Genomic DNA, 27,840 nt, shown 5'->3' on the forward strand with positions numbered 1-27,840 from the left:
TATCTTTTTTTTTTTTAATTTAGTTTGTTTCTTCATGATTAGCTTTTCCCCCGCCCTCTGTCTTTACTGAGGCACTTCCCACTGATGGTTTTGGTTATTGTTTTTTATTTCTTCCTCGTGTAGTGTTTTGCTCAAGATGCTTTGCAATGCTGGTTTTCTGGCTGCAAATTCTTTTAACTTTTGTTTATCATGAAAGATTTTTATTTCGTTGTCGTACCTGAAGCTTAATTTTGCTGGATACAAAATTCTTGGTTGGCATCCATTGTCTTTCAGTGTTTGAAACACGTTGTTCCATGATCTTCTCGCTTTCAGTGTCTGTGATAAAAAATCCGTTGTTAACCTTATTGGTTTACCCCTGAATGTAATCTGCCTCCTTTCTCTTGTAGCTTTTAATATTTTCTCTTTGTTCTGTATATTGGATATCTTCATAACAATGTGTCTTGGCGTTGGTCTACTGTGATTTTGTATGCTCAGTGTCCTGTATGCATCTACAATTTGCATATCCGTTTCCTTTTTTATTTCTGGAAAGTTTTCTATAATTATTTCATTCAGCAGGTTGCTCATTCCCTTGGTTTGAACCTCTATACCTTCCTCTATCCCGATGACTCTTAAGTTTGGTTTTTTTATGTTATCCCATATCTCTTGGATGTTTTTCTCGTGATCTTTTACCAGCCTTTCTGAGTTGGCTAGACTCTTTTCGAGATGATATATTTTGTCTTCATTATCTGACGTTCTGGCTTCTACTTGCTCCACTCTGTTAGTGATACTCTCATTTGAGTTTTTAATTTGGTTTATAGTTTCCTTCATTTCTAGAATTATTGTTTGATTTTTTTAATAATCTCTATCTCCTGATAAAGATGCTTAATTTCTTCTCTTATCTGTTTATGTAATTCATTTTTAATGTGTTCTTTCACTGTTTGAATTTGCTGTCTCGTATCCTCTTTAAGGTTCCATTCCATCTGTCTAAGGTAATCCTTGAGTTCTTTATTTGACCATTTTTCTGATGTCTCCTCTAGGTCCTCCTGAATATTTAGGCTGTCCTGCATAGTTTGTACTCCTTTTCTTCCTTGCTTTTTCATGTTGCTCATGTTACTTCTTGTTCTGTTTGACTGCTGAGTTACTGTTTACTCCTAAAAATTTATTTGATGTTTGGGAGGAAAGGTATTAGAAGGGAAGGGAAGAAGTCACTGTTGCCGCTGGTTTCAATGGAGTTATCTCCTCCAGTGCATTCAGGTGACGTCAGTTCTCTGCCATGGTGGTATCCCATGCAAGTGGCAACAGTTCATTCCCTTTGCCGGGTGACCAATGCAACGGTTGGGTCCTGACTGGCTCTCCCAAGCCCCGTTTCAATGCTGTGGCCACTGCCTATGAAGGCTCGGTTGGCATTAACCTTCGTAGGTTCAGAAGGGCTGACCAGTTGTTTCAGCGGGATTGTCTAGTGCCGAGTCACAGCAGTTTGTCTGCGAGAAGCAGTCATACAGGAGCTTGAATTTAGCAGATCCGGGCTCGGTGTGTGTTCTGAAAGGCCCAGACTGTTCACCCTGTCAGCTCAGCATTGCCTAGTGATCCTGAGCAAACAGCATTTAGACGGTTTACGACTCCCTATGCCCACGCAGCTGAAGAAGTCAGAGACTTGATCTCTCTGCGCCCACTGCCATGTTGGATCTCCATGACTAGTTTTAAAAAAGAAAAGAAGAGATGAAGCAGAGGCAAAAGTTCAGCTGTACTACAGTCTCAATGGAATCCTCTGCTGACTGGGAGTCAGTCTGGGAGTTCTGAGATGGAATGAGCATTACCAGCTGTTCCAAATTGGAATGAGTTGCCCAGGGTTGTATAATCCCCATGTCTGTCAGTCATTGAATTAAGGCTGCCTGTGATGAGGGTGAAACCTTAGGTTAGGCAGCTCTTTTCATCAGAGGTCATAACCCAGGGGGCCAAGAGTTGAGGGGCTGTCTGCTGATAGCACTTTCAACATCTGGGGCAGTAAGTACTTTATTCTGAGGGGAATCTTAGTGTATCACAGTACCTGCAATACTGTCCTTTGGAAACTCTAATGAAGTTCTCCCATTATTTTCTTTTTTTGAAATCAACATGCTGAGAACCAATTTAAAAATCAGAAGGCAGAAGTGCCTAGGGCTCACAAAAATCATCATGCTTCCCTAAAACTTAGATGAGTCTGCTTCTGGCCTTTCTGTTCTGTGCTGAGTCCCTTCATTATTTGTCATTATTAGGAAGAACTCTACCTGTTATCAAAAGAATTACACACACACACACACACACACACAATGGAACTAACACATCCAAACAATTCAATGACAAAAATAACAAATTAAAAAAATCAATGGTTGACTTTTAATGGGGAGATTAAGGAAGACCTTTTTGAGAGGAGACTTGAACTGAAACCTGAACTACGAGATAAGGCCAACAAAGTGAAGATGCAAGGTCCTTCTGCCTTGAAGCAGAAGTGGGTTCAACAACACAGTACATGATAGTGGAATAGGAATGCAAACTTTGGTCATGAAATCAGCTATTTGAGGGCATTGGGTAGAAAATTTTTGGTAAATTTCATCTGAAGTCTAGGTCATGGAAAAGGTCTAAGTACAAATGTGGAAATGTGCAGGGTACAATATGTATCCCAGGATAGAATTTGGCTTGCCAGGACATGGCTGAAGATGTTTGAAATGCTCCAATGATGTTTTGATTGTTGGATTATTGTTGTTGATTAGGAGATAAAGTTCTGCTCCTGTTGTGTAGTGATTCCTCCCCATCCCACTGTATGTTAATATGACTAAGAAAAGTTTCAATGTAAAAGGGAAGGGGAACAATAAAACATTATCAAATAAACCATTATGCCTCAGGAAAAATATCTGAGTAAGAGGTTATCTGCAATTGCCAGTAGAAAAAAAAAAACTCTGATAAATATGTGGAGAATAAGAGTCCCTCGGGTGTGTGTGTGTGTGTGTGTGTGTGTGTGTGTGTGTTTATATCATCTTATACAAGGAGATAAACATAGCTTTATAGCACCTTATAACTGGATTAAATGACAAGAAAATGAAAAAGAAAAGAAAACCTCAAATCTCCCCAGAGGCAGCCTGCCAGCCAGAAAATGTCAAAAGATGGCCACCACTGTCACCTCACATAACAACAGAAAACTGTATCTTTCTTTTATGAATAGACCTGTAGTAATGGAAGTGGGTTAGAATTATAGTCAAGAAATTGCTGGAAAATCTTCAGCAAAATTGCTGGAAAGTTGCAGGAAAATCTTCATAAAGATTTGCTACCATTTTCACTTGCATGAACAAAAAAAAAAGAGAGAGAGGGAGAAAATTGCTTAAAGGAAAAAAACAACATGATTCTATGGAACAAGACTTACAATGATTTAAGACTGGCGGAAAACTTTCAGACATCAATATGTGACTGTTCAGTATCAGTGATGCCAATTTGTAGATGTTTTGCCAAACTGCTGCCAGTAATCACTGAGGAATTACAGAAAATGGGAGACGGTAGTGTCATCCAGGGCTCGCAGTGGGAGACAGAAACATTTTCAGCAAGCAGAGATTTAATACAGTAAATTGGTGCCTGTAAAATCATTGCAAGTCCTGGAGAAGTGGGCTTTAGTCTGTCTTTCCCAAAGGACTCCCAGGCACTGGATAGCTAAGACATCAGGGAAGACCCCACCTCTGAATATTCTAGAACCACTGAGTTTCCAGAACATATGATCGTAACTGACTTTAGAGAATCCTTAAGCTGGAACTGTTCATCTATCATTGCTTCTGTCACTGATCCATATTGCTGGGGTCCAGGAACTGCAACTTTGTTTCTTGCCTGCTGCCTCTGCCTTAACTTCTCTTCTCAGCCTGAAATCTGGAGAATGACACAAATTACTTCTTTGGAAGAAAACCTCACATCTCCTCCAGAGTCACCCTGCCAGCCAGAAATGACAGAAGATGACCACCACCCTCACCTCTGCTTTATAAACCTCTCATGGAGCATCTTCAGGAACTTGTTGGAATCCAGAGTGCTAGCTGGTTTATATAATCTGGAGATTTCTACATTTAACTCTGAAGTCTCTTTAATACTTCAGAGGGAAGAAAGAGGTTGTAAAAGAAGTCTGCTGAGCATGACATGGATCAGAAATGATACCTTCTTACCCTTTAAGAAAAAAATACAGTCATCAGTGGGAATAAAGATTCCAACAAATTATATAGAAAAAATTATACCTGATTGCTTTTTAAAGTGGGAAGTCAAAGAATTGTGTGGTCCTCATGAATCTATATTTTAACAAGGATTTCTACCCAATCTTTATGATATTATAGGGCAAAATTGACAAATGTGATCAAGATGGTGGAGCAGTTGAATGGATTTGTAATTAGTAGAAAGACCAGAAATTGCTAATTAGTAGATGTATGTCTAATTGTCACATACTCTGTAGGAATTTGTACTTTATTCTGCCCTGTATTATGTAATAAATACAATACAGACAATGATTTTAAAAACAGCATTAGTCATTTACTGAGTGAGCATTATAAATAGGTAACTCATTTACTCTTGACAACAGTCTTGTCAGGCTACTCTTATCTCCATTTTAAATGTGAGGAAACTGATGTCAAAAACATAAATAACTTTTCATAACTATATCTAGAAAGAAGCAGAACTGAGATTCATACCTAAAATTGCTGCAAAGTAGAGGTAGCAGAGGAAGGGAGAACGCCAGAACATTTCTCAGAGGAACTAGGAACCTGCCAGCCAGGAAATCTCAGAGGGTAGCATTTCCTTAGTTAGTCTCTATGAGGCAGGGGGTTGGTTGGTCCACTGTCTTGCAGGACCAGGTCAGTATCTCAGGGACTTGAACCCACATTGATAAGCCTCACATTATAAAACCAGATATTGATTTATTAAATTAAAATAAATATGACAGCCAAGCTGACCAAATAGGGGCAATATTTATGCATGCAGCCCTCTCAAGGAGAGTCTGTTTAATAGAATGTTGAATGATGGGGGTAGAATCAACCCAAGGAGACCCTGATCAGAATGCTAATTGTCTGTTGTCTCTGACAATTGCAATAAGAATGCATCCATCTTCTTGGATCACTGGATCGACTGTTTAAGCATTGCCATAGTTGTCTGACTTCCGACTCCTTTATATGCCTTCATAGCTGTCATTCTTTTTTTTTTAAATTAAGATATAATAATGATTTTAACTGTGTTGTTTTGGGCATAAGATTCAGTCTTTCTCTTTAATATGACTGATCAATTTTCTGCTGATAGCAATTACTTAACTTTGGGAAGTAGTATATTTTTAAGTCTTCTGTTGTTGTGCATCCTGTATAAGATGCATATCCACATGATTTTTTCCTTTGCCTGTGCTGCCATTGGTAGATTAAAAAGAACTGCAAATTGGTGCAGCCAATATGGAAAGCAGTATGGAGATTTCTTGGAAAATTGGGAATGGAACAACCATTTGACCCAGCTATCCCTCTCCTCAGTCTATACCCAAAGGATTTAAAAAACAGCATGCAACAGGGACACAGCCACATCAATGTTTATAGCAGCACAATTCACAATAGCTAAACTGTGGAACCAACCTAGATGCCCTTCAGTAGATGAATGGATTAACAAAATGTGGCGTATATACATAATGGAATATTACTCAGCAATAAAAGAGAATAAAATCATGGCATTTGCAGGTAAATGGATGGAATTAGAGAAGATAATGCTAAGTGAAGTTAGCCAATCCCCCCAAACCAAATGCCAAATGTTTTCTCTGATATGAGGCTGATTCATAGTGGGATAGGGAGCCAAAGCATGGGAGGAATAGATGAACTCTAGATAGGGCAGATGGGTTGGAAGGGAAAAAGGGGGCATGAGGTTACAAATGATAGTGGAATGTGATGGACATTATTATCCAAAATACAGGTATGAAGACACGAATTGGTATGAATATACTTTGTATACAATCAGAGATATGAAAAATTGTGCTCTATATGTGTAATAAGAATTGTAATGCATTCTGCTGTCATATATGAATAAAAAATTAATAAAAAACACGAGTGTTAAAACTAAAGGACTAGGGGTGACAATATGCAGTAGCAGCACAAGTTTTTAAAAAGATGATATTTTTTAGTGAATGTAGACTCACTGTGAGTCAATAATTTGTGATGTTATTCTCAAGGAAGCCACAACAGACCGGTACATTAACTATGTCAGAACGGAACTGATGAATGAGTGAGGATATGAAAGTATGGAGGATTTGATAATTCTACCCTAATCTTCAGTAATACTGCATGCCTATAGCAACCATGTTTTATTTAGTTCATAGTCCACATTTTAGGATAATATTGACAGACTGGAATATATTCAAAAGAAACTGACCAGATGGTGATAGAACTGGAAACCACATTCTAACAAGTGGTGATCGGAAATCATCATGTTTAGATTAATAAGAAAAAGACTTGGGAAAATAATAAAGCTAAGACTTATGAACTGCTCACTTCATGATAAACATAGTGCTCAGCCCTTTAATAGATTTCAAACATTAAGGTCTATCACACTAAAAAGGGAATGCTCATTTTGAGTTGCACTAGAATGCAAAGGAAACCAGAGAGATTCATCTCTGCTTATTAGAATGATGGCATTTCTATTCTCAAAGTTGTCCAACAACTAAGTGAGATGACTTGGTACTAATGAGTTTTGTTTTTGAAAGTTTACAAGCAGAGACAGATCCAACTTTTGTTGGAGATATTTAATAGAGAAATGAATATTTAATGGTTGCCTGGACCAGATGAACTCCAAGATTTTGTTCAACCTTATCCTGTGGGTCTGTCATTATCTCATAGTACAGTAGTACCTCCACTTTTGTCTTTTAGTTCAGTAGCGTAAGCTCTAAATGGTAATGTTATTTCTAATTCAACAGGTCAGTTGTAGGGGATCCTGATTTCTGCCACAAAGACAAACCCCAGCAAAATTTAAAGTTGCAGGGATGGAAAACAAACATTTTGTGAATGCGTTATTAGGAATAGTTGCAGGAAGAGCCTCTTTCTCTTTCTCATTTGACCTTCAGACCTATGTATTCTTAGTATGAAAGAAACATTTGTTTACATCGCTAAGTGATGATTTATTTCATTGAGTGTTTTATTTGTGGTTCTGAAACCTCTTCTGATTGCATATCTTATTTTGAGCTTTGTTATTTTTAACAAGTGCACTTTGATCATTAACCAACCCATGCTTTCATGACAACTAGTGTTATACCTTAAAAACTCATTCCTATGACTGGGAAAAGAATGAATGTTTGATTATTTTAAATAATAACCAAAGAACCTATGGGACTTTATAGCAAGAATATACCTAAATGTAATATGTTAATGAGACATTCAAGCTGAGAAAGATGAAATAACTTGCCATGGTCACATGGCCGATGGGAAATGTAAACAATTTTACTACTTTTCCTCTCATTCCTAACTCATCGATGCAATTATATAATGTATTTTTCCAAGATACTATGCTTCCTTCTCCTCTTCATCTTCTTCCTCTTCCTCCTCCTCCTCTTTGTTTTCTATTTTTCCTCCTCCTCCTCCTTAATTTTCTAACAGTCACTCTTATCTTTATGAGTCTGATTAGCATGTGATCTGAGAAGATGGTATCTGAGTAGAATTCCAAAGTGTTATTCTTTTTACCCATACCCTTATTTAGGTAGAAATGCTAAGGCTCTTTTGTTCCTAATTTTGGATTGCTCTTGAATCTCTGCAGTGCTGCATATGATGCTGTCCTTGACAGAAATGTGGCCATTAAGAAGCTCAGCCGGCCATTTCAGAACCAAACACATGCCAAGAGAGCTTACCGGGAGCTGGTCCTCATGAAGTGTGTGAACCATAAAAATGTGAGTTTCCTAATTATTTTCAAACTATCAGTGATAGGAAACTGTGATATTGGGGAAGAAAATAAGAACCAACTTGAGTAGGAAAGGCCTTCTTTACTTTCCAGTTTCTGCCTCTTAGAATTGTTTATCTCAACCATATGCTACACTTGATTTTGTTATCCTCGTGGTAGCTTCCTGCTTAAAATATCACCTAAAAGCCATATGGCAAGGAGGAGATGAACTTGATAGATATGTCCCTGTTATAAAATTAACCTTATTTGGTTATCTTGCTTCTAATTAACCAGAAAGCTTCGTATTTTCCAAAAAGTAAAACAAAATGCCAAAACAAACAAAAACACACCCCAAAGCCTACAGAAGGATAAACTAAATTTCTTTATATTTAAATTTAATTATTAACCGCTGAAGTTTTACTAGTTGTGTTTTCTCCTTTGTGTTTTAGCTATAGCTTCGCAGTGGCCTCTTTAGTGTACACACTGTATGTTGGCATCTTGTTTTCTTAGGGTTGGGCAAACAGGCTTGTACATATTTCCAAAGTACTTTGGAATGGGATTGTCAAGAACATGTTCTCTTGGGGCTGGGATTGTGGCTCAGTGGTAGAGCGCTCCCCTAGCACGGGCTGGACCCCGGTTCGATTCTCAACACCACATAAAAATAGGCATTGTGTTATGTCCATCTACAAAAAAGATTAATTCTCTCTCTCTCTCTCTTTAAAAAAATAACATACCCCCCCCCAAAAAAAAAAACATGTTCTCATTGGAATTCATCAGGGTAGACCAAAAATAGGATTGTTTTCCTCAGTGTCTAAGCTTCTTCAATTCCAGGAGAAGGCCTATAGAACTTTTCCTGCTCCATTTTCTTCTTTGTAAGGAGAAATAATTCATTATTTTTATAGAGTATTCTTAATAATTTAATATAATACATTTACTAATCTTACTATATTAATTATAAGTATACAATTAAATAAATTATTAAAAATAAAATGATGATAGCTATCAAAACTCCCTACAAAGTTTTTAAATATAAAAATCATACAGAATATAAAATTATCAGTGTAGTTTATAAAGAAGGGTTCTTGTTATGTAGCTAACCATCTATTACTAGTGGTCCTAAGAATAAGCAAATGTTTGGCTAAAAGATGTTTAAAATACAATTAATGTAGACTCAGGCTCAATGACAGTGTTTCTCTTTTCCTCTGTTACTCCACTGCAGTGACTTTTAAGTCAGGTTATTTGTTTTCATGCTGTTGAGTTGTTTGAGACCAATGACATTTTAATTCGGTCATTTGCCATGTATTTGTTGAATGAACAAAATGTGCCAGACACAAATCTAGATGCTAAGAATATGTCAGGAAGCAAATGGAGATAAATCCTTCCCATGTGGGCTTAGATTCTACTAACGAGAGAAAGGCAGTCCACAAAATATATAAGTAAACCTGTGAATGTCAGAGGGTGACATTACTTAATTTAAGTAAAATAATGCAAAGAAGAAAGATAAAAATGTTGGTTAGTGCAGGGTGAGGTAGGGTTATTTTTTTTAAGTAGGTTGAACAGGGTAGTCCTCACTAAGAAAGAAAAATTTTATGAAATATGTGCTCATCATTGATATGGCCATTCGAGGAATATGAGACTTCTAGAAGGAATATATAAATGAAAGGAAAAAAGGATTCCTAAGGAAAACCACTATAGTAAAGTGATTTTTTTCTCTTAAGATGTTAAGTAAAGGTAGAGATAAGATTCACCACTTGGCAACGTATTTTATGGTAATAAAGAGTATGAAATGGAAGATGGAGGCATATAAGCAATGAAGAAACTATACAAAAAGTCTTGCATATGTGTATTTCTCTTTCCCTAGTTTTCCATCCAGATGGATGCAATACATTGTGGAGAAGTGCCCAATTACTTGGCCAATTTGAGGAAAATATACCCTGAATGTGTCCCTCAAAGGTTACATGGTAGAAGCTTAGTTTCCAGTGTGGGGATGTGAAAGGAGATGGGAATTTTAACAAGTGGGATCCAAAGGGATGTCTGTAGGTCCTTGGTGGATATACCTTCAGAATGAATTAAGGTAGTTCTCATGGGACCCTTTGCCTTTCACAAGACCAAGTTGTAAGAGTGAATCCAACCCCCAAATCACTCTCAGACTTCCTGTTTCAAGATGTGATATTTTCCTCCCACACATACCATCTGCCATGAGGTACTCTCTAGAGGTAAACAGATGCTGGCCTCAAGCTCTTGATGCTGCAGAATTATGAGCTAAAAAAAAAACTCTTCTCCTTATAAAGTTAGTCTGCCTCAGATATTTTTATAGTAACAAAAAACAGACTACTGCACAATGATAATTTGTAAATAGCATCCTACCTGCTCTTTATGTGTGTAAGTATATATGCATGCATGTATACCAAATTTCATTAATAGGAAATTCATTTATATCCAATGGTAAATTCTCAATTAGAACTTGTAATACTAAGGAAAAGGCAATTAGAATATAGAGCTTTTGTTAATGCTGTTGAAAGTAAAGGAAAAGCAATGAAGAAACTCTATTTGGTCTCTAATAGTAGTGAATAAAATTCATTTAGAAAACAAATATTCAATTTTAGGAAGTGAATTCTTGTGATTGTGGGACCATGGAAACTTTGATTCATATCTCTGCTTCCCAAGATGCTGAGATGAAAGAACTGAGTAAGAAACCTGTTGGAAACTGTAAACTAAAACAGAATACCTGTGATGATCACTTTATAAGAAAAAAATTTTTAAATTGGTTATTAGGGCGTATTAAAATTTATAAAGAAGTGATCATCTATAGAAATAACAGGCAGGAATATCTAATAGGGAAGTCAGAGTAGGCAAAGGTTATAAAACAAGGATATATGAAATGGGAAAGTAAGACGAGACAATAAGGAATAGACTTTGAAAATTGACTTTTTAAAATAATAAATCTTTGTTTATTTAAAATCACAATGCTATTTCTTAGACTAATTTAAATTAACTGTATTTTATTGTTCATCAGATAATGGGGGTTAGCATGTTTCCATACTTAATGGGTTTTGTGTGAATGTGTGCCCTATGTTTGTTTAAACAAATATCAAAATGAAATAAGTTATTTTATGAGATTGGTGAAGTACTAGAGAAAGAGGCCCATTATAGATTTTCAAATTAAATATCTGTTACATAAACATTTTTCAACACTTACTACAATTAAGTATGCAAAATTAGTGGACAATTTAATTTTAAGTGTTAAAGATATTTTGAAATAATTTTTGATCTAAGTGTGTTTTTTTTTTTTTTAGAGAGAGAGAGAGAGAGAGAGAGAGAGAGAGAATTTTTTAATATTTATTTTTTAGTTTTCGGCAGACACAACATCTTTATTTGTATGTGGTGCTGAGGATCGAACCCATGCCAGGCGAGCGCCCTACTACTTGAGCCACATCCCCAGCCCCAAGTGTGTTTTTAATATTGTAAAGTTGCTTTAGGAAATATATTCTCAGTTTTCTTTTTTGGTATGTTATACCATTGTCATATATATATATATATATATATATATATATATATATATATACTAGAAAATATTGAATGGTATTGTGATTTTCTTCTCATTAATTTCCCAACAAATTAAAGAATTTCATAAAAGTGACTGCATTTCTCTGGTGTTTAAAATCATTTGTTTTAGTTTTTAATTACTTGGTGTGTTTCATATATTTCTGTACCTTTTATGAAGTTTACTAAAAGTCATTTATTTATGGTTTCAAGCTGTTTTAATCATGAACTTGTACTTCTCCAGTTTTTATAAACTGTAACTACCTTGTAAGTAGAAGAGTCTTATTTACATATTTTGTTTTCATTTTCCTCTGGCACATTAATATAGAATATTTAGATGAAGAATGTACATAATTGTGTGGAACCATGATATGCACATAGTTGTGTGGAACCATGATAAAGGTTTTTAAAATTTACTTATTCTAAAAGGTAAAATTTTAATTAACTAATTAACAAAGTAATTAAAGCAAGAAACAAAAAGTTTAGAACTAACTTAGGGAACTTTAAAATATATTTTTCCACTAAATTCATAGCTGATAGTATCTAAGATGTATCTCTCCCCACATATATTAAGGCATTAGTCTAAGTTATATTTGAGTGTGAGAAAGAAATAAAAGACACTATGGTAGCGATAAAAAAAATCTTGAATTAAGGCACCAATTTGTACATGTGGAGGAAAAATATCACCTTGATATATCTTATTGAGTGTTTCACTATTGTCTTTCTCCTCTCATATGTTTTTATCTCCTTTTTAAAAAATAATCTGGTAGCTCTGTGTCCTACCATGGAGAATCACACTAAAGCAGGATAACAGTTATATGTCTTTTCTGACTTTTCCTGCTGCCTCATAACCCGAGCTTTTTAACTGCATCATTAACCTAAAGGAAAAGATCATGTGTCTTTTCTAAATATATGTTCTGTATTATATGAGAAAGTCTAGAAATTTTCCACACTTTTCTATTTCTACCAAAGGTCCAGTAAGTACCTTTCAGTTGAATAAATATATAATCCACTATATAAATAAATAATCCAGTCTTCTTTCTCTCTTTCCTCTGTCCCTTCCATGCTTTCTTTTCCAGATTATTAGTTTATTAAATGTCTTCACACCCCAGAAAACGCTGGAGGAGTTCCAAGATGTGTAAGTAACAAAACTTATTAAGGAAGGGCAAAAAAAGCACTCCAATCATTAGGAAAAATGAGAGAAAGAGAGAGAGATATGAAATCTGTTGTAGAGATTAAAGGGAGGTGAGAGTCGGGATCAAATGAAATGTCCAAGTGAAAAGATAAAATCAGATTCTGTCTGTGCTGTTACTTCTTGAAAGATCTTTCTAGTGTATGGCTCTGTGTGCTTTATGCTTCATTGTTCTATGTTCTTGGTTCAATGAGGAAAGGCTTATTTATTTACTATTAATTGATTCTGTGAGCTTCCTAGGATGATTCAATTTATATTATTAATATTTCTATTTTAATAAAAGATCCTTATTCTTTATTTCTATTTTTGTGGTGCCTTTGATTTTATTCAAAAATTAATCTATTTAGAACTATAGCAACAATAAAGAGGAAAGGAAGTCATTCCCTACGCATTGTCTACTTTAACACACCTACATGGATTTACTGGAAGCACTTGTCCTGAAATTTTTTTTCTTATTTGTAATCATAATATTCAGGAAAGAGTTAAAGAAATACAGGGAAAAGAGAGAGCAAGATAAAAGTAGAATAAATTTGGGCATTAACTACACACTAATAGATGATGTTTCTATTAGTAACCTTCTATTAGAGTTACTACAGCTAAGACTCATGCAATACTGGAAACTTTTTCATATTCTTGCTTCAGTCAAAGGAAGAATTAGGACATTCAGAAAACTTACAGATTTAGTACAGGATTCTAATGTGACTAAAGGACTTTATAGATCTTGTGATTAGAACCAACCTTATGGATTTACCTTCTAGTTACTTAGTAATGGAACTGATGGATGCCAACTTGTGTCAGGTGATTCAGATGGAATTAGACCATGAGCGAATGTCTTACCTGCTATACCAAATGTTGTGTGGCATCAAGCATCTCCACTCTGCTGGGATTATTCACAGGGTAAGAATACCTTCTCTAAAGTCATAGTTAAGAGACATTTGAAAAGAAAAGAAACTTGGAGATTATTTTCTTTATGTTGTATTTGGTCAAATATAGTGTATTTGTACACTCCTTTATTAGTAGAATTAACACGTAGTTCACTAATATGTAGAAGACACTTGTACTGAGGTCAAATTTTATTTTGTCAGCTCATTGATAGTCAGCTCCTGATAGGCCTTATGCCTTCTAGCTCTTTGATTGACAGAGGTCATATGTGTAGCTGAAATAAGACAGTTCATTTCCATAGTTCATTTCTGGAAGCATAAAATCAGTTATCCTGATTTGTTCCTGTTGGGCCTAGAAATGAAATATATACCAAAAGTTTTAGGTTGCCTGGAGGAAAAACCTAAGAGATGACAATAAATGATATGCTTTTTTCCCCCTAAAACTTCTTCCCAGGATAAGCTTAAATTGTAAAAATGATAATACAGTTCTCTTTGGGATTTAAACAATTTTAAAGAACATCTGAGGACAGTTTTTAAAATCCAGAACTAATTGTGAACTTCTGTGTAACAGTAACATATGCCTTTTAGAGGGCTCTGCAGTCAAGAAGGACCCTCTTAGTGCAGTTGTAACACTGCCATGTTGATGGAGTAGGTGAAAATTACAAGTTCTATTGGATGCTGGCTTTTAATTTCTTCCCTTGTTCCTATTGTCAGGATTTAAAACCAAGTAACATTGTAGTCAAGTCTGATTGCACATTGAAAATCCTTGACTTTGGACTGGCCAGGACAGCAGGCACAAGCTTCATGATGACCCCTTATGTGGTGACACGTTATTACAGAGCCCCTGAGGTCATCCTGGGAATGGGCTACAAGGAGAACGGTAGGGATGCTTTTCAACTGTGAAGAAAATGGGTGCATGCTTTGGATAGCCAGGAATATGAATTCTTCAAAAATAGAACTGCCAGCTTTCATATTCAGAGCTTACTTTTTAAAAAATTACTACTAGGAAGAATCACTCATTACAAATGTGAAGGATGCTTTGATAGAAGATCACTGAAGTGTTAGAGCTAAAAAGAATTATAAATGGAGTCCGATTAAACAATCAAATGAATACTGATTAGCATGCATGCTATAGATATTGAGAAAAATTGCTATTTGTGTTGATGCTAGGTTCAGACTGAATGTGAAAACAGGAAGAATGCTATTTAATTTTACTATTTGGCTTTTGTGTCATATCTTAGATTCATGATTCCAGTCCTAGGCAAAGATCAACAAAAAGATCCTTGCAGTGAGATTCTTCATAAGCACTAAATAGTCAAGTTGGAATAATCCACACACATTATTCAAGTTGGATAACAGTTTCTTAAACACTTTAAAATGCTCTGTAATTAATTTTATGATAGCAGTTGCGTAGTAAATTTTTTATAAATCCCAGATATCACAGAAAGGAAAATATTAAATTTTATAGTACTAACCAGGTGGAGCAGCACAGCTCCCCTGGAGGCTGAGGAAGAAGGACTGCAAATTTGAGGCCAACATTAGCAATTCAGTGAGACCTTATCACACAGTAAAATATATAAAGGGCTGGGGTGCAGCTCAGTGGTAGAGTGCTCCTGGATTTAATCTCTAGTACCACAAACACATACACAAAATACATTACCATTGGGCTTGGGATGTAGCTCAGCTGGTAGAGTGCTTGCTTTGCATGCACAAGGCCCTGGGCTCAATCCCCAGTATCACACACACACACACACATACAAAGTACATTACCATTTTCATGAAAAACATCTAGTATACATGAACACTTTAAGTTTATATAAAGACTAAAGTATATTCAAGTTGGATTTTCATTGACTAAAATTAAGGATGTATAAAATACCTGTTATAAGGCCTTGTGATATATTATTTTGATGAGAATATCTGTTTCAAGGAATAGCTTATTAAAATATATTTACTAAAAAATTAAAATAGCTTAAATTTAGGTTTGTATATATACGTACTCAATGTGCCTTTTATACCTGTTTTTATATTCTACTCTATTTTCTTCCCAGAAGTCTATTTTTATGAATATTATATGAATAATTATTGTATTTTTATGTACAGGTGCTACAGGGCACTTTTAGGAAACTCCCTGGACATGGAAGTTTTAAAAAAAACTTTGTGTGCCTTCAGATTAGAAGAAAGTCAATGCTGTTATGCATTTTTACAGAAGGTGAAAAGTCAGCTCTTAAGAAGGTCAGGCTCACTGTGGTGGCCAGTGTCAGAGTTCTGGTACCTTTTGACTCAGAAGAGGTGAATGGAGCCTCTCCCAAGGAACTCTGTCACATACGATTGTCACAATTTATTTTTTAAAACTTGAAGGGGGAACCAATTAAAGGAAACTTAAGAACCAAGGGCTATTGCTAACAATAATTCATATATTTCAAAATAGCTAAAAGAGGATTTTGAGTATTCCTAACACAAAGAATTGATAAGTGTTTGAGGTGATGGATATGCTAATTACCCTGATTTTATCAGTACACATTATATACATGTATCAAATATTACATCATATCATACCCTGCCTCATAAATATGAGTAAATAATATGTGTCATAAAAAATTAAGAATGTATAGGGGGGTTGGGGTCTAAAATTTGCCTGTTGTGGCTTTTCAGATCTTTGCCATGCAGACAATTGGTATTCAACCCCTTTTCCTTTGCTCACTAGAAAGGGCTGAAAATTATTGCCTTTGTTTTTTGGCTTCCTTAGGAGCATGGAGAAGGTGTTCCTTGTACCTTTGGGCTGTCTTCCCTCTGAGCAGAGGAAGGTTATCATGCAGAAAAACCTGCTTGCTCCCGCATCAGGCATGCCTAGCTGTCCTGTGCACCTTACCCTGCCTTCCTTCCCCACCGAGCAATTCAGCATAATGTTTTTGCCCCAAAATTTCCTTTGTCCTTAATAAAAGGCGAGTTGGAAGAGTGTTAAGGTTGGTAAGAGAAGGCTAACTGTGAAGTATGTTCAGCTAACAAAACAAGTAGGACGACTGGCAAATTTATGGTCTCAGCAAATTTTAACACCATTAATACCTTTAATTTCACTTTACTTCTAGATGACTCTTCATACACATGTATTCATCAGATATTATTTTTCTTAAAACATTTCAAATAGAAATTAAAACTGATATTTATTTTGAATGATAATTTCTGGAGGAAAACAACTGTCTCAACTAGCAAGAAATTCCAATTCTACTACCTGTAAAGTATGGTTCCAACCATTTCCTAGTTTGTTGAATTTCGTTGAATTATTATTTTGAACCCAAACCATATAACTGGGTAGAATAGGAAAGGGAAACAGCCATCCTTACAGGTTGATTTTTTTTTTCCATCCAACAAATGATATTCAAACCCTCTTGCTGACTGTGAGCTGTCATCTGCCATGGAGAACTTTTGGTTTAGCTTTGTGCCAGTAAGAGGCATTCTTGGGCATTCATAAAGTAATTTTTAAAACTAATTTGAGTTCTTGTACTAGACGCTTTATATAATCGTGTAGTGCTGTTTTTAGTTCACCCTTTGGTCAGCTTTTGGCAGGAGGTGAAATTTGTACCTTCTAATCAAACTGTTCTTTTTCCTCTTCCTTCAGAGGTCAATTATCTTAGTTAACTTTACTTTCCTCCCTTTTCTTCACTTCCCTCTCTCTCCTGTTCTAGTGGATATATGGTCTGTGGGATGCATTATGGGAGAAATGGTTCGCCACAAAATCCTCTTTCCAGGAAGGGACTGTATCCTTGTACCTTTTGCTGCAGCTTTACCTGTTTTGTTTTCTCTCCCTTTAAACACGTAATGATTTTACCAGGCGAGTAAAGATAGAAGCAAAAAGTTGGGTAAGTGGTGTAATCGTAATTTTAAAAAAGTGATAATTTCTATAATCTGACCAGTCCTGTAAACTATCTACCACAATGATTTATTTTAATTAAATTTTCAATAAGCTTTTTTCTTCTTAAATTACTTCCTTGCCTGCAATTCAATACAGCAATGCTATTTTTTCTATAAATAAGAGATGCCACCAGATCCAAATGATTAAAATATAGCTACTTATAATTAGCAAAAAACCTCACTATTTGCAAGTAATTTTTTATCTCCCTTCTAAAATTATTTTATACTTAGACATAATGATTTCTCTCCTTGCTGACATCCTGAGCTTCTGTATTTGGCTTTATTGATTTGAATTACTCTTGACACTGTATCCAGTCTTAAAATAGGTCAATATAGCATATCTGCCTCAAAACACGAGCTTCTATATTTAAAAAATCACAATTATTATTCAGATTGTCAGAGGTCAAGTATGTGTAAAATAGGCTCCTCTCACTTAACTTGATGATGTGACATAAAAATAGATAATTGCTTTACCCACCAAATTTGGAATTTTACAAAGAAGTGGGAATTTGAATTCTATCACTGGGTCTTGTAGTACTTTCCACCAGAAATTTCTTAGGAGATTTCTGTGAGCTGAAATTACTAATTCAGCAGGCATGTATCTTAAACTACCAAAAGTTCACTCGAAAAATGTTACACATTGTGTATATAATATATGAATAATAAAATTTACATACTAGCAGGAGAATATACTTTCATAAATGCAAAAATACCTTGATAAAGAACACTAGTGTAAATCTAAGACAGTGATAATGGACAAATTTTAACAATCATAATGCAGGGCAAATTCATTATATTTACTACATATATATTTTTGTGTAAATTAATGATAAGAAAAGTGGGCCATATAACTCTGGCAATCATTCAATTTGATTCAGAAAGTTCTATAAAGGAATATTTTTATATAAGAAAAACATTATCATTATTTCAGTAGAAAAAAAGAGCAATAATACAAAAAAAACCCAAAAACCTAACTCAATGGGAAGTTGTTATCACAATCAGCATGCATGAATATACATCAATGCATTTATTAATTCTGCTAGACATTGGTGTAATATAATGATCTTCTAGCCCTTTACTGTCCAATAGAGGGCCACTAACTACAGATTGCTGATACAACACTTGAAATTGTAGTCTGAATTGACATATGTTATATGTATAAAAAGTACACCACTTTTAAGATATAAAAAACATATAAAACATCTCATTAATAATTTTATACTGATTGGATTAAAATGATAATATTTTGATCATATTAGGCTAAATAACATACATTGTTAAAATTACCTTCATTTAGCCAGGCACAGTGGTGCACACCTGTAATCCCAGCGACCTGGGAGTCAGAGTTAGGAGGATTATAAATTCAAAGCCAGCCTCAGAGATTTAGTGAGGCACTTAGTAATTCAGCAAGACCCTGTCTCTAAATAAAATGCAAAGGAGAGCTGGGGATGTGGTCCAGTGTTTAAGTGCCCCTGGGTTCAATCCCCAACACAAAAATAAATAAATAAATAATAAATTAACTACATTCGTTTCTCCCTAATCTTTTAAATGTGAATATTAATAAACTTAAAGTAGCTATGTGCTTAAATTTGTGACTTATTTTTTGTTTTTGGTTTTTCCTCTCATATAGAATTGGTCTAGAACACAAGATAACCACCTGGCAGCCTTTTATTTATAATCAATCTTATTCTTAAATCATCATTTGCTTCATGTTTCTTTATAGTGTAAAGTATCATTTCACACACATCAAATTTCACATGACTACTTTGAAAATTCATTTTATTTGATTTATTTATAGTTTGGAAATCCATTATATACAGTTGATTTGCACAATATTACAATCTACAGACACATTTATATGAACCAATCTTATTCAAAATTAGAAATCATTTTCTTTGTGCTTTTGCCTTTGGAGTGTATACATTTCAAAAACCCAAATAGAAAAAAAACCTTTCCATCAACACTCAGTGAAGTCACACAGCCACCTCTCTATAGTTCACTTGTGAGTGGGAGACAAAAGCCTCAGGATTTTTCATTTTCATGTGACATTGCTGTCACAGATCACTGGATTTTCACACAGCCAGGTTGTTCTCTGGGATTTAGTTTAGTTCCCTAGGCATTTATCAAGGTTGCTTTGCTCTTATTTCCACAATTTAAATTCAGAAAATAATAAAATTAGGATAAAAAAGAGTTTTTAACACAAAATAACCCTTCTGAAAAACCAACAAAGACAATGGCACAATTCAAAATACTTTATTCTATCAATTTTTCTTCTTTTAGAGCCTCCATTCTTTCAGAGCTTCCTTTCTTTCCTTTTATTCTAGTTTGTTTACGAAAAATATTTGGAACTGAAATGATACTGTGCAAAAACCAATATATAAAATTTACATCCTGGATAGGCATGTTCCTCGAATTTAATCTCTAATCCAAAAAATATAGATTGTGAGAAGGGTTTGCATTCCATATTCCTTTATGTCAAGTCATGATTACCTAGCATATTGGTCTTTGATTGCCTCCTGCCATATATGATAATGATCCTTCAAGCAGACCTAATTTAAAGATGGAAATTACAGGAAGACATTGACAGTAGAAAACATTCCATTTAATTTAAATTTTACTTCAATATGGATAACTAATTTTCAATAAAGTGATTTAGAAGAAATACTGTCAGTTTGAAATGTTTCCCTTTGGATTTAAACCCTTAGATCATTTTTTCCTGTAGTTAAAATTATAATTTAATGTTTTAAGCCATGATAGCATTTAAAAAATGGAAATCCCTATTAAACAATGAAATAATATGCTTTGTTCACTTTGAGTAGAATTGTTTCATTCATCTTTAGAAGGAATTATTATTTTATGTGTAAGACTTCCTACCAAATGTAGAGAAATCAGGTGATTGAACTAACCTCACCAAACCATGACATTAGGACACAAGGACAGGGTTATTTTTATTATTGGGAGAAGAAATATGCCAACAGTTTAGCATCTTGAAATAATTCCAACATTTATTGGCAGTCATATCAATGTTTAGTATGTGTTAATTGATACCTTGACTACTTCAAAGATTTTGCAGACGTAAGAAAATCATAGGTTCTCTTGACTTTATTTAAAATTATTAAAATACTTTAAAATTATGAATTCTTTAATATTGATAGTAAATTGAATTACTCTGAGACTAAAAAATTATGTGATAATTCTCTACCATCATAGTCAATCTTATTCCTCTCTCTTCACATAACTTTTTTAAATCTAAACTGTAAGCAAAAATCCTAAAACACTTTGACAAATCAGGAAATTTTATTAAGTTGTCATCAGTGATTGAAACTTTTAACTTAAAACTATCTTTGCAACTTGAGAAACATTGTGGGGATTTCTTGGTGATTAATATGATCTAGCTGATACCACTGGGTAGTTTATTGATTACTAAATCATAGCATTGGCAAACAAAATTTAAAAATAAAAACACACATTTTCTTTTCCAGCCTTTAGTTTACTAATTATTTTAAAATCCAAAGGAACATTTCTAAAATATTTTTGTTATGTAATGAGTTGTATAATTGTATACACACTCTTATACACTAAATTTTCACTATAGTCTTATGATGAAAACATATTTCATAGCATATGTGTTGGCATAATATGGTATGTAGTACTACTAAAAATTCTTAGATCCATGCTGAATTTCAAGTAGACAGCAATAAATATGCCAGCTCCACTTTTTCACTAAGATTTTGTTCCTTCCAATAATAATTTATAGTATAGCAGCTTCATGTTGCTTTCTTACAAGTTTTTTTTCTAAAGATTGTGGCAGCCACTTCCTCCCTCCACCCATCCTAGATGTCATGCTGTTTTCCTGACTACCTAAGACTCCCTTAGCACCATTTTACTTTTCATGAGCTCTTTCCTTTAATTGCTTCTTTCAGACACAGTCTTTCCACCTTATTTTTTACATTCTATTTCAAAAGGCAGGAACTCTTGGAGCAAGCCCTGTGGGTGTTCCTTTATCTAGAGTTCTTGGCCAGAGTTCTCTGGACCTGGGTGATGTTCAAGACAGGCACATGGTACTTATTTAAAAATTTCAGATCTCCAGTGTATTATCTCCAATTAAAGCTGACAGTTGGACTGCTAAAACATTCCCTCTGGCCTTTCCCTCTACATGCACAAGAAATTTCAATTAGAGTAAAAAAGTTAAATATGCATCATTGCCAGAGAACCAAGGTATTATGGAATAGGAAAATGGCTTGCCAAAAATATACTTGAAGACATAAAGAATACACCTTCAAATTAACTGGATGGCACATCTTTTAAATTTTTTGAATATGAGAATTAGGAATGGTAAAAGTAAAATGAGAAAATTTAAAAGTTATGAATTTTTACATCTAGTGCAGTGATATTTATTACTCCTTTTTAACTCTTTGAAATAGCGGTGCTTATTTCCTAATAAACTTTTTAACTAATACATTGCTACAAAGTCTAAGTCTGTTCCTTAATCTTAAGACAATACAGAATTATCTCAAACAATGAGAGATTTGTGGCTTTAAGAAACTCAATATGCAAAATTTCTGTAGTCATTGTTTCACTCCATAAATATATTGCAGGTAATCATGAACATATTTTTAAAATGAGATTATAAATTCATTATTTGTATTTGTTTAAAAGGATTTTGTTTTCACCATTAGCGTACATACTACTTTTTCATTTTTAGTGAAAATATGTGTGAGACAGGATTGTCTAAATGAGAGCTGGATATTCTGAGCTTATTATAAAGAAAGAAAAGCAATTTTAATAAGTAAATTCAAGGAAAATATCTTTCCCTGATTTCCTAGCACTGTGTTTCATGAATTGCTGTTTATTTGTATTATTTAGATTTACATGTGCAAAATATGTATGTTCTCAGTTTATTTATGTATAATAGTAGTCTCTTATAATTAGACCTTTTAACTGAAGTTTAAAACAATGTGCTTTGTTAAGTAACTAATTCGATTAACTTTTGAAACATCAACTTCCCAAAGAAATGTTCTGATTTTAGACAACTATTCAATCTTCTAGCTATTGTACTTTGAGGTATTTATTGAAAGAAAATTTATCAAAGCACATTGTCTAAAACCTATGATAAATGAAAATATAATTGTATTAAAGAGTAGTATGGTCTTAGAAATCGTGGTACAAGAAGCACATGCTCTCCTAGGTAGGGGACATTTTTCTAGGTTATTGGGTAGAAACTCATTGTTAATCAGCTCTCTATTGCTGTCACAGAAATAGTTGAAACAATCAACTTAAAAGGAAGAAAGACTTATTTTGGCTCACAGTTTCAGAAGTTTCCGTCCATGGTTGATTGGCTCTATTGTTTCGGGGCCTATCGTAAGGCAGAACATCATGGCAGGGAGTGCATGATGAAGCAAAGTCACTCACCTGGTGGCTGGGAAGGAGAGGGGATGGGCTGGTGTCCTAATACCCCTTTGAGGGCATGCACCCATGTTCTAACTTCCTTCCCCTAGGCCCATCACCTCCCAGTAGCACTACAGGCTGGTAACCAAGACTTTAGCATAAGGGCTTTTGAGGAACATTTAAGATCCAAACTATAATAGTCATTAGTCCAAAAATTATGTAAAGATGGATTATGATCCAAGTTATTTAGTATGGAAATAATAATATGGGGCTTTCTTTATGGAGACTTAACTGTAAGGATCTACATTATCAGTCTATTTCTTAGCTAGAAGTTAAAAAAAGATCATTTAGAATGAACTTATTTCTGACAAATAATACGACGCAGATTTCAGAGGTTCTAAGAAAATTAAATAACTATATTTTAGTAAAACCAAAACTTACTTGACATTTCTTCCAGGGAAGGTGTCACAGTATCTGAATATTACAATTGCAATTGAATCTCTGCTTTCTGCCTATGGGAATACTGATGATGGAGCAAGAGCAACAATGTGATGAATCAGAATGTTAGTACCTTGAATTTTATCTGGGCAGCATTTGTGTACAGGAGTTTTATAAAAAAATCCAAATACTATACCATATTGTCATAGAAAGTATAAAAATCAAGTTTTTATCAGTGATGGAATTTGCTAAGTACTTCTAAAGTCTAGCATAGTAATTATTTAATATCTCAAAATTTTCCTAAAATCTTATCTTACCTTGATAATCAGATCAACTACTATAGTACATAGATAGAGAGGCTTACCACTGTCCCCTCTTCCTACCATCAAGACTAGTATCAAATTTTATTTCCTGTTATTTGGGATGATTGATTCATAAAATTTGGTATATAAAATTTGAGCAATAACCGTATCTCAAGTACAAAAAAATCCATAAAAATTCATGTGCTAAATCCTACTCTTATAATTCATAATAACAGAGTTTATCATTTCCAGACACAAGGCTGAGCATTTGGGTGGCATATTCATGGGTGGATACTAGGAATAGTGAATGAGGAAGTAAAGTTCAAAAGGGAATTTGAAACATCGCCAGGATATCACTATATATATATATTTTTTTTTTCAATATGGACATGAGAAGTTCAATCTAAAATTTATGTTGCTGCCTTATTATATTTATATAAAGCCTCTGTGATCTACAATGTTTATTTTAAATTCTAAACATGAAAATAAATTTCAAAACATGTTTACCTTTTATTTTGGAATGTTTGAATCCCACAGAAACACACACAAAAAAAGAACAAAGAATCACATCAGTTATTAATGTCAGTTATTAAACCAAGAGCTGTCTAGAACCAATGACAATAGTAATGTAGGGACTAGGATTCCTTTTAGACCATCTGTTGTTTTTTTGATGATGCTATTATTTAAGGAATATGTGAAGAACAATTAATAAAAATGAGTCAGTTTTAGGAGAGGAGTGATTAGGCATTACAAGTTATGTATACAATATTTTAAAGTTATTATTTGGATGAGGAAATAGGGTAATTCCTGTTTAGACTGTGGAGAGAAGTTCCACAGAGTCAATGTTAGTTTAATATGTAGGACACCTTTCTAAGTGATTTCAACAATGAAATGGTTTGCTTAGTAAATGGTGAGAGTTCCTCACTGGGAAGATTTTCTAGTTATAAATGTAAACATTTAAGGTTATTACATAATTGGGAAGTAAATAAAGCTTTCCTATGTATTTAATTCTTATATATAATTATAGTACATGTAATGATATATAACTAATATTTATTGAAGTATTATATACCAGGCAATATATGGAAGAAGCCTTTACCAGGCCTAGTCCTTTCAAGTCTTAAAAAAAAAAAAATTCTACCCAAAAACATTTTTCATCGTTGACATTTTTTGATCACAAAAATTGAGGTTTAAAGAGGTGAAATAACTTGATCAAATTTACACAATTAGAAAGCAGGGGAGTTGATACTGCATAAGGAAAAAATGAGTATCTTCTCTTAGAGATACTGTAGAAAGCATTTTTGTATTAGAAGAAAAAGAAATAGCTGTTTCCTATGTCCCAGCCACATCCATGGCAGAATGTCTTTTTTAAACGTTTGAATGGAGATAGGCAAAAACAAAACAAAACAACAACAAAAAAAACCAAAAAACACTACTTATTTAGTTTTTAGATTTCTATATTTTTGTTATCTATTTCACAATATTTACAAAAACAAAAATATAGTACAAATAGCAATTTAGTCACACTGGTCACTTTGGACAGTATAAGAATACTTGCAATTTCAAAATAAATATATTTTGGAAGACTTTTTTTTTCCATCAAAGATTCTCACAATACCAAGTTCTTGTGAGACAGCTATTACATGAAGTTAAAAATACATTAATAATAAAGGGATGCACAACTGTTTGCTCTATCTTTCCCTGATACTTTTGCATGTTACTTGCTTTCCTGAAACGGAAGCAAAACAAATTTGCTTCTCTGGGTATGCTTATCACCTTCAAAGCTGTAACCCTTTCTTTGCAGTGATCACTGTGTTTAGTGAAACTCTGTTTAGTGGAAACTTGGGTTTAACCCCAGTGAGATTTTTCACGTTGAAAAAAATCTCATAAGGAATTCTTTAGGGTCACTGCCAAATTACAAGAAGTAATTTGAAATGTAAGTGAAGCAAAATTATATTGTGCTGCTGTCTTAATGCCTTTTCTACTTGCCCTCCCTCAGCATCCCTCAATCCAGTTTTTTTCCTTATAAGAATGATCTTTTTGACTTTCTAATAAGAGCCAGTGAGTAATCCAGTATAGTGTAAGAGAGTAGTTTCACTCTCTTGCTTTACCCTTCCCCATTTTCCCCTTTCCTGTGTGCCCTCTGCTCTGGCTTCCTGGTTTTAAGTTCTGGATGATAACTGGCAATAGCAGAGATACCATTGTAATCTACCCTTAAATTCCAGGGGTTTCTTTTATTGTTCAGTCTCAGAAGAAGTGTCAGCTTTCTAGTCTTATTTATTTCATGTTGAATCATCCTGTTTTTAAGGCCAGATGTTCTTACCGTTATAAAGCAACAATGTTTATAAGAGGACAAGACTTCCTGTTCAGAAATAGGCTCCTTTGATGGGTCTCAATGAAACCGAGCCAGCATATTCCAAAACATTCATTCTTGAACTGGCATTTCATTTCTGAAAACTTATTCATATTTATAAATAAGAGTAAATGTGCTATAAAAGAAACTCTTTTAAGGTTGCTGGAAGCTCAGCTTTTCTTTCTTCTTTTTCCAAATATGGTATACAAAAAAAAAATAGTAAAGAGATTAATTTGCATGCTTCCCATATTAACACAATCAAGAATAATTTACAATACAAATCAGTAGGATTCCAGAGGATACATGCAAATTAGATCTTTTAAATCAAAAACTAAAGAAATTATTGAATTATAATTGCAAAGTAATTTTATCATACATTAGATGGGTTGTAGGAGCATTGTCAGTCAGTTATACATCGCAAAGTACCCTGACACATGGATGCACCTTTTTCCACTATTTTAAAATGCTAATGATCATGAGTCTGGCCTGTCTTCCAGTCAGTGAAAGGAAAGGTTAGTCTACTGCTCCCTGGCCCCAGTGGTCCAGTGTTTTCATTTATTTGTTGCTATTCCTGTGTTCTTGTTTATCTTCATTTCATTTTTGTTTTCAGTTGACATGTGGTCAGTAGGGTGCATCATGGGAGAAATGATAAAAGGTGCAGTGCTCTTTCCTGGCACTGATCGTATCCTTCTTAGCAGCCAGTGGTCTCTATGGGTGTCATTCTCAATTATTTCCCTTTTGTTTCAAATACAATAGTGTCCATGGTATACATTTGTTGCCCTTAGCAGGTTTCTGTGAGACTCAAATGTCAGATATCTACAAGCTGGCATCTGGTAGAGTAACCTTGTCTCTTAGCATGACCTTATATGGATAATACAGTATCAAATATGAAAGATGCAACATGTTATCAAAAGGTCTGCCTTAATTCAGTTCTGCCAAACTAGTAACAGTATAATAACAAATATATTTGTTATTGTAGATATTTGAAAATCAAAAATATATTCATAGTTACAAAATAGATGATAGAATCTTTCAGTTGTAAGGCTGAAGATTTATATTCTCATATCATAAGAATATTCACTTGGCATGGAAATCATTATTAGGCGAGATTTACATTCACCCATAAATACAAAAGTTTTAACACATATGCAGAGAACATGTGTATAGATTTCATTTTCAAATTGACCAAACTCTTCTAGAATTCTTTTTCTCATTCTCTCAATTTACAGAAATAATAACTCCAACCCTCTTCTTATATTCTTTATATTATTAACAAGTACAATAATTAAAACCTCATTAATTAACAATGATTAAATAAAATATCTGAAGAAATCATTTTAATCACTTGGAGAAGAAAAAGTAATTCTCTCTTAAGCAGAAAATAATTAGCAAGTAAAGACTCTGGAGGCTCTGCAGAATCAAGAAGATATGAATATTACTATGTTAATAAGTGGATGTGTGATGGGTCCCTCCATAATGCTTAAAAATAAATTACTCCCTTAAGTTAACCCAGTACTCCCTATATTCACTCACTTATGAAAATGAATGCCTTCATCATGCTAAAGATAAAACCTCTACTTAAATGATTATAATTCAAAAGTAAAATTGAGCCTATAATAATGGGGTTTTAATATTTAATTAGAATCAATGTAATTACTAATATAGTGTCTCCACACCACTTAATTAGCCATTTTCTTTAAGTTTCTGATACATGTTACAGTTCTTATCAAGTGTCTATAATATAATGTGCAAACATGAAGATGATATATATTATTTATATGTGATTTTGCACATATATAAAGAGTCACATATATAATTTCATACACATATTCATTTTATGTTTTAAAAGGAACAGTTTGAGAAATGACTGAATAAGGCGCACACACACAATTTTTATTAAATGAAAGAACTTCCCTTGATATATTTCATTCAGTTAAACATAAGTTAAACTGTTTTTGCTTTCTT

At 33.9% G+C, this 27,840-nt stretch overlaps 1 protein-coding gene across 7 annotated transcripts in view; it reads left to right on the forward strand.

Moving 5' to 3' along the window:
• The window catches only part of Mapk10 (mitogen-activated protein kinase 10), a 327,469-nt gene that overhangs the window by 234,172 nt on the left and 65,457 nt on the right, over nt 1–27,840 (forward strand). For all 7 annotated transcript variants that reach the window (XM_058583419.1, XM_046457641.2, XM_058583414.1 and 4 more), the window contains 5 exons: nt 7,747–7,876; nt 12,489–12,547; nt 13,360–13,498; nt 14,197–14,362; nt 17,169–17,240. In XM_058583419.1, the coding sequence (XP_058439402.1) occupies nt 7,747–7,876; nt 12,489–12,547; nt 13,360–13,498; nt 14,197–14,362; nt 17,169–17,240 (566 nt within the window). The remainder of the gene's footprint in view (nt 1–7,746; nt 7,877–12,488; nt 12,548–13,359; nt 13,499–14,196; nt 14,363–17,168; nt 17,241–27,840) is intronic.

Source organism: Marmota monax, unplaced genomic scaffold, assembly GCF_021218885.2.
Source record: "Marmota monax isolate L192 unplaced genomic scaffold, Marmota_monax_Labrador192_F-V1.1 WCK01_AAM20220418_F8-fsc00128, whole genome shotgun sequence".
Taxonomy (NCBI): domain Eukaryota; kingdom Metazoa; phylum Chordata; class Mammalia; order Rodentia; family Sciuridae; genus Marmota; species Marmota monax.